At 53.9% G+C, this 13,979-nt stretch overlaps 1 protein-coding gene across 5 annotated transcripts in view; it reads left to right on the forward strand.

Moving 5' to 3' along the window:
* The window catches only part of ATP6V0A1 (ATPase H+ transporting V0 subunit a1), a 47,619-nt gene extending 38,374 nt beyond the window's left edge, over positions 1-9,245 (forward strand). For all 5 annotated transcript variants that reach the window (XM_084615798.1, XM_084615800.1, XM_084615801.1 and 2 more), the window contains one exon: positions 6,237-9,245. In XM_084615798.1, coding sequence (XP_084471924.1) covers positions 6,237-6,330 — 94 coding nt within the window. In that variant the 3' untranslated portion in view covers positions 6,331-9,245. The remainder of the gene's footprint in view (positions 1-6,236) is intronic.
* Positions 9,246-13,979: the final 4,734 nt, after the last annotated feature.

Below are 13,979 nucleotides of genomic sequence, written 5' to 3' on the forward strand. Positions count from 1 at the left end.
TGGCATCCAGCCTAGAAAATTTCACATTGGTTATGTTAGAGCCCATTGCTTCTAGCTGGTGTTCCTTGTCCTCACACAGCAGTCATTGGCAGTATGTAACAGCAAAGTCCAGTGAAAAGAACTTTGATCTTGCACCCACTGTAGTGAGTTCACTCTCATCAGACAGTGAACAGTGCATCAACTTGTATACGGTGTTCATACTCTTCAGATGTTTAACTGCATCTTTGAATTAGTAGCTGGCCATCTAAATCTCCTGTCTGAGCTGCAACATTCCATCACACATTTGCAAAAATGTAAAAAAAAATTACAATTTTTTCCTTCAAAATTAAAAAACTGATTTTTCAAAAGAAAAATATTCTGAAAGTATGGACTGAAATAAATGAAGCAGGTATATTTTAAAATATACACCTCTTCTGCTAAACAGTCATAGCCTCCGTACGTATGCAGGGGCCTGATTCAAAGCTACCTGCAATCAGTGGTACAGGCCATGTGTGATTTATATGGTCCACAATGTAGCTGAAAGTGCACGTTCACTGTTAGGGAGAAGCTTTGCACAATGCCAGATTTTTAAGCACAATTTTTAAAAATATTAAGCTCATGGAAACACTACAGGGAAGGTGGCACCATCCCAGTGGGAGGCAAGCTGACAGAAGACAGTGGGACTTCTTGAGCCAAGAAATGACCGTAACAACATGGAACACACTTGTTGTGTAGAACAACTGCAGAGCATTTACTGGGAAATTACAGAAGCATAACTCAAGAGTGAAGTCATATTTCCCCTAAACATAAGTGCCTCAAACCTGTAAACTCCATAAGAGTAAATCTGCTCATAAAAGTTTGCTGATGGGAAAAGCAATTTAGCAAGATAGCATGAGATCTCAAGTACTGTGCTGAGACTGTCATTTGGGTTACTTTATCCCTGTGGAACAGTTAGTTACAAGTTTCTTGGTCTCCAAACAGTCTCCTCTTAGCATTTCTTTGTAGTCTAATGAAATCCTAGCACTTCCAGTGCTGTCTTTTTTAACATGAAAACTCAAAAGAACAACGGGACCACGTGCAGCTGTCCTCGGAGGAGCAGCTTTGGAAGAGGGTTGTGTCCGATTAGTTGGCTGTTTGTAGCTGGGGATGAGGAGTCACCAATCTGGAATGCTATGGGGTGGGTGGGTGGCTCAGTCTTCATGGAACAGAGGAGTCATTTAACATGTGCCTTGCTGGTGGAAATCAGAGGAATGTGAGGTCTGCCTGTCACGCCCCATTGGAGAAGATTTATTTTGTACTTTTTCAGAAAATACAGCTTCCTCCATCGGTAACCTGGACTGTGGGTTTGGCGAATGTTTCACGACCTGTTGAAACATTACTGTGGCAGTGGCCTCGTCCTTGCACGTCTTTAGTTCCCCCTTACCAGATCCCAGCTGTGTTGGAAATGCAGGCTACGGCTTTTGTTTCCCTTTGGCTAGTAACTTGCCTGCTTGTTTTAAAAATCTCCTTTATCTCTGTATTTGCTTTTCATTAATACAATTTGTGGCATCGCTGTTTGAATTAAACACAGCCAGGCGTGTCGTTCACTTCCTTGAAACCCCAGTTCCTAAACCTTGGAGAGAGACAGAGCTTATCTAGTGACACGGGCCTGTGATCAGCCGACCCCCGTGGACCTGACATTTATAAATTGGCGTTGCATTTCTGAGTGTTTGTGGAGCTGCCTTCTCGGAGGAAACAGTCCTCCAAACAGATTTCTAGGGCTGAGTGGGACTCGGAGCTTCCCTTTCCCACCCATTAGAATGACAGGGGTGGTTGTGCAGTTGGCCAGGAAGTCACTGAAGGTTGCTGGTGTGCTCCAGTTGGGAGGGATGTGTGGAAGCTCCCTGTGAGCAGGATTAGGAGTGCTCCTTGAGTGCTGCTTGGAACGGATGGGTAGCAGCATGTGTCAGACAGGAGACATCAGGTCAGCTCATGGAGGCTAAAGGTTTGGCTTGGCATTTGTTGCCAGGGAGAGGATTATCTCTGCAGCCACGCTGTCAGCTTCAGGCCGAGGGTGCGAGAAGCACTAGAACTAATGAATCTCAACCTGCAAGTGTTCCAGAGGAACCGTACAATTCGGACTTGGCTCAGGTCACTCAAGCATCAATTTTTCCCAACCTGTTACCCATCCCTGACTCCAGTGAATTAACCCCACGCAGCACCCTGTGAATGGTGCACCTCGTCCGTTACCCGGCTGCCGTGCATCTGCATCTAAAACATACTGTTAAAGTTACAGAGCAGGGAAGTTCCAAGTCCTTACAACTATTGTAGGAAACCCAATTAAAGATGGAGTCAGCTATGCAGACTTTTTCTCTGAGTGATATTTAACCTGCCTAATTGTTGGTGCTGCGGGAACTCAGTGAAAGGACCAGACACTGCCTTAGCAGCTAATTGCAATTCATTTCCATGCTGGACTTCCAGATCCATTTCCATCACCCCAGCAATACACTAGTCCAAGTTGAGGAAGGTCAGCTGGTTTATAGAGAATTATGGCATTCTGGCAGCTGTTGCTAAACTTTGGTGAAGGTTTTAGTCTGCATTCTTTTTTTCTGAGTGCATAAGACAACCCCGATGGCAGATGCTTGCAGCTCAGGGTGCTTCTCTTCCAGGCATGTGGAGAGCTTTTTTTTTTTTCTTGCTCTGTGTTGTCTGAGCTGTATGCCAGTGATTCACAAATGCTCATAGAATGCACTGTTGCTCAGCCATTGGAGGGCAACGACATGGATCTTAAATATCCCTTTTGGCTGTGAAGCATTAATTTCTTGCATGCAACTGCTTCCAAGTCACGCGATGTCTGGATCACTCCAAATGGTGGGGTCCCCAGCGGGGAGGGTTGCAGTTTTGGGTGGTGATGTCAAAATAGACTTCATACACAGCAAACGTGGTAAGCTGCAAACAGCCGTGTAAAACAAATAAAAAGGAATATTAATGTCCTGCTTTGTGGCCAGCTGTTCTGAGCTGTAAACTGAGAACTAAGATCAGGATGGATGGACAGGCGCACACCGACTGCCCTGTGAAGCTCTTGGCATTCTGTCGCCAGAGGGGGAGTATTCCTTCCTAGGAGGCATGGATGGGCTTGGAATCCAGTGGGCAGACGTGGGTGTAGTGAGACCCAGATCCCCGCCCACTGGTTCACAACTGTTTGTTGTTTTTTAGTTTGTAAAAGGCCCTGAGCTCCAGGCAAATCTCGTGACCATAAGCAAGAGTATCACCATTTCATTTACGTGTGGGAAGGGCGATCAGCCATGCTGAAGATAAAACCTGACTGAATATTTGGGGAAGCCTAATAATCCTGAAGAATCTAACCACAGGCAAGGGCCACTTGACTTCAAAGCGAAGGAGGCACCTCTTTCAAGGGCAGGCCCTGAATTGGGTTCCCAAATCAACACTTCAGCACCCACTTAGGCACCTGGATGGTGCACTGCTGCTTATACGCAAGCATGAAAATTTGACTTTGTAGATGCCCTCAGTCTGGGGAAAGCACTTTACCTGTGACCCTGCAGTTCCTGGGGATCTCATGGGAAAATCCCTAGGCGTGCTGTGCCAACAAGCGGTGGGTTGGAGAGGCCTGTTAATATGAAAACCCTGAGAGGGAAGGTCCGGGGCTTTAGCACAAACCAAAAAATCCTTTTAAGTCCCTGTTTACTTGAAGTGCAGAGCTAACCATTTCGTGAATTCTTCCATGGCACTTGATCAGAAACAAGAGACACTTTACAAAGTTATGCAGTGAAGCAAGCACACTTGGGGCAGGCATCCACTACTGCAAAGCAGAGCAATGTGCTCTGGATCTTCCTGGGAGCAAACGTGAAGAAGCATGGCAGGAACTTTCTTTCCTTAGATTTTGGAGTTCTGTTAAATGAAAGTGACCTGGTATAATCATCTACTTATCCCCGCTATTTCCATGCTGCAGCAGCTTCTCTTAGACTTAGGGTACCTAAGGTTGTGACAAGGACTTTGAGCATACCTGATAGTAGCTGCCTGATCAGGGTGGATCAGAAAGATTAGCAGTCATGGTTGCAATGTGTGGGACTGAAATGCTCCCCTCGCTCCCCTCTTATTTCCCCTCGCTTACAGAATAGGAATTAGTCACAGGGTGCTTATTGTCAGGGTTCCTGCAAAACACATGACCTGGGCAATAAAGCTTTCGCTCCCTTGCGGAAACTCCTGGCTCATCCCAGGGATTCCTTAGCAGGGAGCTCGGTCCCTGTGTGCACAGGCAGGCAGGAGAATCTATTAGCAGAATGTTGTTTGTCTGAACGCTTCACTCTTTGGCTGTGTCAGGAGAGTGTCATCTTTGCAGACTGGGCTGTCAGTGACTTTGCAAGCTGTGTCGTGGTAGTTGCTCAGGACTTCTCGAGTTTGGTTGCTTTCCAAATAATGTTCCCAGTGTCCTTGTGACATTTTTCAGTGTATTCCATTTTAAAATTATTCATAATGCAAAATGTGTCCTAAAATAATGCTGAAAAATTACTCTGCTAGAGCTCCTGAGAGAGACACCTGGTTCCTCAGAGTGCCAATTTGGTTCCAGTGGACAGCAGAATGGAAAGGGTTTCTCATGGGGCACACAGAAACATGCACTTGTTTTTATTATGAATCATGGTTTTTCTTTCCATATTTCGCAGTGTTTGACCCTCAGGCAGCTGTCCAGGGTCATTCCTTTCCAATTTAATTTATTACGGAAAACAAATGAAAGAGCAAAGTTAATGCCGAGGTTCTGAGATGATGTGCATATCTCTGTTTCTCCAAGAGCACTTAGTGAGGGCCAGGGAAAATGTTCTTCAACAGCTAAACCCAGACGACTCTGAGGGGGCTCAAGAACGTGCAGGGAAGGGAGAGGGAAGTTCCAAAGCATTTAATAAGAAAAGTTAAAACTTGAAATGTTTCATTCAGTGTAGCACACTTTTTCTGTAGTTTTGGGGGAGAAGGGGACCGTGTAATATTTCCCGTCCCCATTTGTACCATTTTGAAATAATCCTGACCAGGACTTTAGCAAGAGCGACCATTGGTCATGTGGATTTAGTGGCATTAGGGAATGTTGGCATCGATTTGTGGGAGACCAAATGCTCCGACGGGAGGGTGTCAGAACCCAGAAAGGCCATTTTGCTCCACGTGACTGCATTTTATAATGGGTTGGGGACCGTGTCAGAGCCTTCAGTGATAACAGTGCCTGTAGCTTGTGAGGGCTCCCAATACAGCGGCTTGCAGCTTCAATTGGGCAGGTCTAGATCAGATTTCTGGGAAAACCACTAGTTCAGGTCAAAGACTGCAAGACCTCCAAGCCCCAACTGAGATCAGAACCCCGTTGTGCCAGGCTTGGTCTAAGGCCCTGATCCTATAGCAAGCTCCCCCTGGGCGCAGGGCTCCATCCAAGATGGGCAAAGGGTGTGAGGAGGAAGTTTTATCGTCTCCACTTTGTCTGGGCATTATGTCCTAATGGTGTGGGCCATCAGTTTTCCAAGGTAAGTTGGTGGAAACTCAGTTGCACAAGATGTTTTAAAGTGTAACTGGGCAAAGCCCTCAAGAATCTTCTGCCGAGAACCATCCTGGCCCTTCCCAAGGGCTGGAGCAGAGGGGTTCTCTAGATTGCCCCCGAGTGTTGGTCCAATCTCTCCTTTTAATTTTTCAAGAAAAATGCAATGACTAAGGTGAGAGAGAGGAGGACTGCAGGCATTCTTACAGCCCTCAGCCCAAGGAAATGCATACGTGCACAGCGGATGCTGATACTTTCACTTGTTTGTTCTTTCAGCGTTCTGGTGGAGTTTTGGGGTGTCTTTTTGCCGTGGGAAACGCCAGCATAAGATCATGAGAGATCATGATCATGTGTTAGTTATAAGTATAATCTGTAGAATGTGATTTTTATAAAAACAATATCCTGTAGGAGACACATGTTCCTTTCATTATCCTCTAAATAGTTCCATGTGACACCAGCTTCGTGGATTTCTCCCCATGTTTGTTGCTCGTGTAAAATTGATCTTTCTCCACGAAAGCAGCATTTTGACAGTTTTTTCTCCATTCTGCCCAGGAGCTGGGGGAGAGGAGAAATCTGTAATAGTTCAGTTGGGTCCTGATCCCAACTGTGCTACTGAAAGCTTCATTTCATCTGCCTGTCCCGATATGCAGATTTAACGAGGTTGTAGCCAGTCCCCACTTCGCTTCTGACACTGTAAATAGCTGCTTGTGTTGGAGGAATGATCATTTTCGCTCTCTCTCTTTTGCAGGGTTGAGTTCCAGAGTAAGTTCTACATTGGCACTGGATTCAAGTTCCTCCCGTTCTCATTTGACAACATCCGTGAAGGAAAATTGGACGATTAGAGCGTCCCTCGGCCTAACTGAGCAGTGTTAGACTCGAACGCTGGTGTCTTGTGCTGTGGTTAGCCCTTGTCCCCCTGTGTGTTTGTGTTGTGAAGTTGTGTGTAGCTCCCCTGCCATGATGTGCTGCTTCTGCGAAAATGACTCCCATTGCAGCTGCCCGAAGTGTCTGTCTGAGGCTGTTAAGTGGAGGGCTGTGACATCACTGTTTCAAGCGTAGCTGACATCGCTTCAGAGTCACTTCTTTCCGCCCTAAGCAAACAGCTTGTTTAGTGCTGTGCGTGTTTACCGTGGGGGTTGCATAGGAAATGTCTAGACTTGGTGTATATAATCATGTATTGGTTTATGATATTGTACAGTAATTAGCTCCTTGGCAGATTCCCGTAAAGCACTGTGGGCCAAATACAGCCTCCTATTGCATTAGGAACAGGACGTGCAAACTTTGGCCTGCCCGTAGCCTAGCTAATCTGAGAAGGAAGCATTTAGAGGGAAGAGTCTAATGTCTTTGCCACCTCATTTAAACAAACTGAGATCCACTGATGCACAGAGAGGTCTTGGGGAAAGCTGGGGCCACGTGCAACCCAGAGCAGTTCCCTCTTGCTTCCACACGTGCAGAGTTCTTACTGTGCTTGAGTGAGCTGTTCTCACAGATTGTGAATGGTGCTCTCTTCACACATACAGCTGGGTGCTTCCTGGAGGCCAGCAGAGCACACTTCCCTCCCCTGGCTGCTGTCAACTCACTGTAGCCTCCTTCCATCTGCAGTTGCAATTTCTAGCCTGCAGCATTCCTTCCCGCTGCCTGGTGCTGGGGGAGCTGGGCGGATGGGTTCTGACACTCTTCGCGGAAGGGTCCACTCACACTTTCCAGCCCTGCCTTTGTACTCAGCCCATGGAGTCAGGTCTCTTGTTTCCTCAGCAATTTCCCAGCATTTCTCAGACTGGACACTGAGACACGTGCTCAGAATTTGCCCACCATGGTCTGCACCTAACTTACCTAAAATGGCACCCAGCAGCCATCCTCAGCTGTAACTGGGGGAGCATCCTGCAGAGGCCACCAGCAGGGAACGGCTTACCCTGGCACAGCCCGACCCTGCAACATGCACATCTGTGTTGTCTTGGGGGCTGCAGTTTGTCTGCCCTGCTGTCTGTGCAAAGAGAACTTACCTGCTTCCTCGTAACTCTCCAACAGCCGAGATCCACGTGCTCTCCAGGCACGCAAGCCAAACAAACCCAGGGCTATTACAGTGGGGCAGGGGATGTTTTCTGTTTCCTCTCTGGGACTGGGGTCGGTGACCTTCCCAACAGAATCGGTCAGTGCTGTTTGGGCTGCTGGCAAAGTGGGGAACCCGGTAGGGTCCCTTGGGCATTAAGTTCCCTCGAGGGCCGAACAATGGGCTTCCACAAAATTCCCAGCTCTAGCTGATCTAAAGAACAAGGCCCAGATTCAGAGTCCTTGTGATTAGATCAGTGCCAGAGTCATGCTTTGAATTGGTGACAGTCTGTGTGGTGTGGGAGGGCTGGTCAGATGTCAGTGATGTCAGTCCGTAATGGACTGGAGTGGTAGAAGGGGGGCATACTGGGTGTGTGTTTGGTCCCTACTGGAGCTGCAGTCTGTAGTCATGAAGGTGTTTCTTTCCCTTCTCTGTCCCGTATGCACCTGTGCACTGATAACCACATCTGCTACCATGGAAGCTGTCTAATTTTTCTGGTCTCAGAGGCTCCATTGTGATTGTGTCTGTCAGTGTCAGTATCTCTTCCTCTGTCAACGCTGTCCTATTCTTAGCAATCATGCAACCAAGGAGAGTGAACTCCTGGCATTTTGTTCAGAAAATTCTGTTGTTTGTCAGTGCCGCCCCTCTGGGGCTGGGCTGTGTGATGCTGTGTCTCTGGGACTTGGACACCAAGGGCTAGGGCGGCTGATAACGTTACCAGAACCATGTGACGCTCCCCATTCTTCCCCTCCCAGTAGAGTGGAGGGGTGTGGTAGGAGCCACTTTGCGAGACGTGGGCATCGCACTCCCTGCCGGCTTGGTGTGGCTGAAGGACAGGCTCTGGGCTGCCAAGCCATCAGTTGTGCACCTCTGACTATTGCTTAATGAAGTTAGGAAAATCCGATATTCCGCGGTCTCTGAGGGTTGGCCATGCTGAGTAACTCCTGTGCAATGTGACATCAGATCAAGCGTTAGGTGGCAGATAATTGCCCCAGAGACCCTCATAAGCGCGGCCAGTATTACAGTGTCTGGCCTGACAGCCGCACTTGGCCTGTCTGAAGAGTCACCTTGTGAAGGGAGCAAAGGCTGGGACTCATTGCAATGCCCTCTGTGGGAACAGGATTGAAACAGGGTCACTCGGAGGGCAGCAGGTGCCTGTTCCCCTTGTGCAGGGTGTGAATAGTCGCTTGCCTTCCCTGTTGGAAATAGCCTCATGAGTAGCGAAGTGTGTGTAAGCCCTCTGTGTTGCACAGTCAGTAATCGATGCACTGTATGGGGAGGTGGGGGTGGGATAGATACTAATGAAACAGTGGCTGGAATCCTTTAAAACTGGCCATCCAATGGGAAAATGCCATAAAATGCAGGATTCTCCGAAGTGGTGTGAGAAAAGTGTGCAGCGAGCACTAAAAGGAACAGACCGAATGTCTGAGCGAGGCTGGGGTGGGGCAGACAGGTACAGCTGGGTTTTTCTAGCCACAGCTTGTGTAAATATCCCACAGGGAGGAACTACATTGTGGGAGGTGTGGGACGTGCACACGGATTTGCAGTCATTGAGCCTGATTCTGTTTACATGTTGATTTTACTGTATGTTTACAATCCTGTTTTAAATGAAGTCCGGTCTGCAGCCGAAGCAGTAACACTAACTACCCTGCTGGCCTTGTTGTGATGCTTGGTACACAGTACAGTGTTGGAGTTGGTGTAACCTGAGCTGTCTGTATTTATTCCTTCCACTAAGCATGGCTCTGAGGCTGGGCCTTCCCCTCCCGAAGCAGAGCAGGCTGTCAGCCTGGAGCTGCTCTCTGCTATCTGGACATGGTGGGCAGAGGCCAGGAGGCACTTGCTGGCCCATGGCAGGGTCGCTGAGGTGCGGTTGGGTAGCTCTGCCTCTATCCCGCAGTGAGCGATGGAACCCAAGCGGGGGATGACAGATGCAGCTAGTTAATCAAAGGGCACTCGTCTAACTGAGCGCCCAAGTTGGGAATCCGGAACGTGAGCTCCCAGAGCCGGTGATCTGCCTCGGGTCAGGTGCAGAGTAGGGAATGGCACTTGTCAGTCCTGTTCTAGACAGTCCACCTCCCAGTTAAGTATGTGTCACTCTGCCCCTCCCAGCCAGCGCTTTTGAGGCTCTTGGAGGTGTTGCTAGGCGGGGAGACCAGCCCCTGCCAACAAGCTTTTGGCTGTGGGGGACGAAAGCTCAACTTTTATATCCTCCTGGAGTGTGATTCTGGGGCTTTGTGGTTTAACAGGCCTGGGGCTGACTCGCGCTTCAGCTAGTGGCTTCCTCTGTTCTCCTCGAAGGGCAGGTGGTCCCAGCCCCGCGAGGGCGTCCTTCCCTGGGCCCAACCTCTCACCTGAGCCGAATGCCTCCCCACGGGGGCTGCCGAGCTGATCGGGGCTCCCACCACGCAGGACAACTGGGAGGGGCTGGATCCTGCCTTCAGGGGCTGTGTTTCCACTCCGGGCTTTCCTGAGCCCCTGCCGCAGCTGCCGGGGGGCGTCGCGTTCCAGGGCGGGCAGAGCTGAGTCGGGTTGAGCCCCATGTTTGGGTTTCTGCGGCCTGAGATCCTTCCAGTGAAAAATGCTGCAGCTGTGGCTGGCCTCTGGCTGTTGTGAGCTCAGAGGGTCTGGCCCAGGGGTGTGCGGCCTGGAGCTCTGGATGTGGGTCCGGGGGAGGGGGCTTCTCGCTCACCCTGCGCCCTGGCCCAGGGCACAGGCTGGGCCCTCCCCAGGTACTTTCCTCTTGCTAACTTTGACCCCTACACTCTTGCCTAATCCCCCTCCAAGCAGAGTTGGCTTTTCACGCCTCTGGTCAACACGCGCAGCTGGTTTCATGACTTCCTGGAGCCGGTCCCTCTCCTCTCACCGCTCTGGAGCGATAGGTCTGTCTTGGCTGCAGGGGCTGGTCTGTGCCTATGCCCCACTCCAGCTGCCCGGCTCCTGAAGGGAGCTGGGCCTGTCCTGAGCCCTACTCGCCTTGCAGAAGGGCTCTGCGTTGGGTTGCCTGCAGTATGAGCCCATTGCTGGCTGTCATTTCATTGCTGGGGGGGAAACTCCCCTTATAGGCCTGGCAGGGGGAGCCTAGGGAACAAAAACCCACCAGCTAGCTTCTTCTCTAACCCAGTGACCACCCTACCCAGGGCACCAGAAACCAGGCCCGGAGGGAGAGTCCTGCTGCCTCCTTCCCTTTTAGCTGCCCGTGTTGCCACCATGGCTTCCTGAGCCAGCATCCGCCTCCCGTGCCCTGCTGCTGGGGGTGCTGTAGCCGCAGCTGGTGCCAGGGCAGGGCGGAGCGATGGCTGGAGACAAGGAATGCCTGTGCCCCCAGCCAGCTGTTCAGAAAGCCAGAGGGAAGCCTCCAGCCAGGGCTCTGCCTGTGGAATGGGTCAGTCTGTCCTGAGTGCGCCCTGGGTTATTGCAGTCAGACATGGCCCATCGGTACCACGAGGGAGCCCTGACCTCCCCCCCAGGTTTGCTGTTTCTTGGGTGTCCTCCTCTCTGGGCCTGGGGGCTCCAAGCCCAGCCCCATCGGCTCTTGTCTCACATGCAGCAGGTCCTGCCGCGGCAATTGGCTGAGGAGACTGCTGGCCAGCGGGCCTCTCCTGTGCAACCCCTCTCTGCTGACCAGAGAGGGGGAGTTGGCTAAAGGGGGGCAAGCAGATTTCTGGGGACTTGCTTCCCCTAGGCTGATTAACCCTGTCTTCATCCACTACCTCGCCCTCCTCCCGGAGCGAGGCCAGCGTGTGGGGCTGAGCGTGGCTGTTGCTTGCTAGCCCCATGGGACTGGGGTTTTCTCACACATCCTGCGGTCTCAGGTCAGTGCTCGGCTCCCTGGGGGCAGATCCTGCTTAATTTTACTCTGTTCCTGCTGTTTTCTGCTCTTCCCCCACTGCTGTCCTGAGGGGCACGAGCCCTTGTGGCTGCTGATTGCTGGGTGCAGGCAGGAGCAGCGCAGCTGTGAGCCCTCAGATTAACCCATGCCCTAGGGCGTGCCCCCATCCGTCTTCAATGGTCGCCCCGCCTTTGCTGGGCCGTGTTCTCAGCACCGCGGGCCCCACGCAGGCAGAGGCTGAGCTCCCTGCAGGGCCATCGCTTATCGTACTGTGCAGGCCGTGGGCCCCCCCTCAACACACCCAGCTGCTGGGGGCCCTTCCCCCCACGCCAAGTGGGCCAACTCCACATGCTGCATTCGGTAGAACAGCATCCGCTGGCAGGCCCTGAGCACACGGGTGTGTCTAGGCCTGGCCCTGGGCAGCGCCTTCCCCTTCCTGGGCTGGGCGAGACCCCACCATGGGCCGGGCCAGCCCTCAGGCCTGCACAGCTGGAGACCCGGTGACCCGCTGCACTGGGGTGTTCATGGGGGGAGCTGCCAGGGGAGGGGGCAGGGCTAGCCTGGCTCCTGCCCCTATTCTGGGCATGCCGCCTGTTGCATTAGCCTCATGGCAGCCCGGTGCAGCTCGGCTCCGGCCAGGCGCCCGGGCAGTGGGGCTGGGTGAGCAGCCCCCTCAGCCACTTCCTGGGGCCCAGGAGCTGTGGGCGAGAGCAGCCTCTTGGGCTGTTGTGCCGAACCCTGCTCTGTCCTCAGGTCTCGCATTCCTCCCACTGCGGGCACCGGCCAGGGCCTGGGACCGCGAGGAATCCCCTGGCCTGGAGCCCGGGGTTTGGAAATAGCAGCCCGGGGGCGGGGAAGAGAGCAGGACAGTCTGTATCTCCTCTCGAGGCTCACCGCCCCTGGCAGGACACGCTGCACCCGGGCCCCTCCCCTGGAGCACAGTGCCCCTCGCCCACTAGCGCTGGCATCTCACCCTGGCCCCCGTCATGCCCTCAGCCCTGCTCCCCACTCCTCTGAACGGGGCAACAGCACCATCCCTTTTCCCCTGCCCCCACGAATGCTGGGGCGTGGGGTGCACGCCCCGCCCTGCCCTCAGTACCACAGGGGACAGGAGCCCCTAACGGCTGCAGGGGCGTTTCCTGCGCCTCAACCCCTGCCCTGCCATTTGATGGGGTTTGGCCGCGTGGGGGAAGCCCCCACCCCTATTCCTCACCTGCGACTGGGGGCCCATTTCTAAGAGAGCTGCTCAAGGCGGAGATGAAGGGAGGCCCCTGGGGCCTGCTGCTCAATCCACCTTTCCTCGCCCCTTGGCGGGCTGGGCACAGCCGGGGCAGGCTGGGGACGGGTCGCTGCAGCCTGGGGCGGAGGAGGGCTTGGGGGACCCTGCACGCTGCGAGGGGGATGGACAAGACCTGGGGCAACCTTGGCCAGCGCCTCAGAGCCCCTGTGGGCTCACCAGTGGTGGGGCCGGGGCCCCACCTCGCAGCCTGAGCTGGGGGAAGGGGGAGGCAGGCGGGTGGCATGGAGCTAAGGAGGCTGTAAATGCAGAGGCAGCTGGGGGGGGCTTTGCTCACCCTCGCCCGGGCATGCGTCGCCGGCTAGCTTACCCTGCCTGCCCTATGGCACCCGGCTGCCCGTGCACCTACAGCCCTGAGCGGGGCCCCAGGCTCCTGCCCTGACCTTTGTGCGGGGAGACAGCAAGGAGCCTGGCCTTTCCTCTGCGCCGAGGCGTGGCCACCGTCCTGGCATCCTCCCTGGAATACTGGCAGCCCAGAGCGCTCCGTGCCAACCCCTGCCTGGGGCCCGCGGTTCCCCTGCTCGGGGGCGGTGTGGGCTGGGTGCCAGGGGACATACAGACGAGGTGGGGGAAGGGGGGCAGCGGAGGGCTCCTGCATGCCAGCTCTGCCCCTGCAGGTGCCCCTGAAACTGCCCAGGGCAGAGTCAGCAGGAAAAGGGGCAGACGGGGGAGCTGCCTGCTCCCCATCCCAGCCTGGACCAGGGCCCCAGCCACCGCTGGTGCCGCACTGCCCTCTCCTGGCCAGCCCCAGCCTCCGTTCCCGGCTGCAGCCCCTCGCCCTCGGCTGGGCCCAGGGACCGCGGCTGCCCTGGCAGCAGGACAGAGCAAGGCCAGGCCCAAGAGCGAGGGGCTGTTGGCCCCGGGGAGGGACAAGCAGCTCTGCACGGAGGGATCAGGCCCATGCATGCTGCCGCGTGCTCGCTAGGTGACAGCAGAGACCGGGACTGGTGCCCCCGGGACTGGGCTGCGCCTGCAGCTGGGATGGGCAAAGGGCCCTTGGGCACAGCGCTGCCCCACACCCAGTGGGGCCAGGGCCCCGGCCTGGGTCGGGGGGACCTGCCCCGAGGGGCTCACAGCCCAGCCAGCCAGGGGGTCAGATCACAGCGGGAGCACAAAGGCTGCAGGGCAGGAACGGGGGGGAAATGGCTCCTGGGGACTCAGCCCAGGGAGTACTGGGCAGCTGGGACCCAGACCCAGTGCAGACAGCGCTGGGCAAAGCCTGGGTTGCTGAGTGGAGCTCCCGGGGGTTGGCTCCCTGGAGCAGGGGAGTCCTCGCTCGCTTGGATTTTTAAATTTGGGGGGGGCTTGAGGGCCT

Source organism: Lepidochelys olivacea (genome assembly GCF_965140295.1).
Source record: "Lepidochelys olivacea isolate rLepOli2 genome assembly, chromosome: 27".
Classification (NCBI taxonomy): domain Eukaryota; kingdom Metazoa; phylum Chordata; order Testudines; family Cheloniidae; genus Lepidochelys; species Lepidochelys olivacea.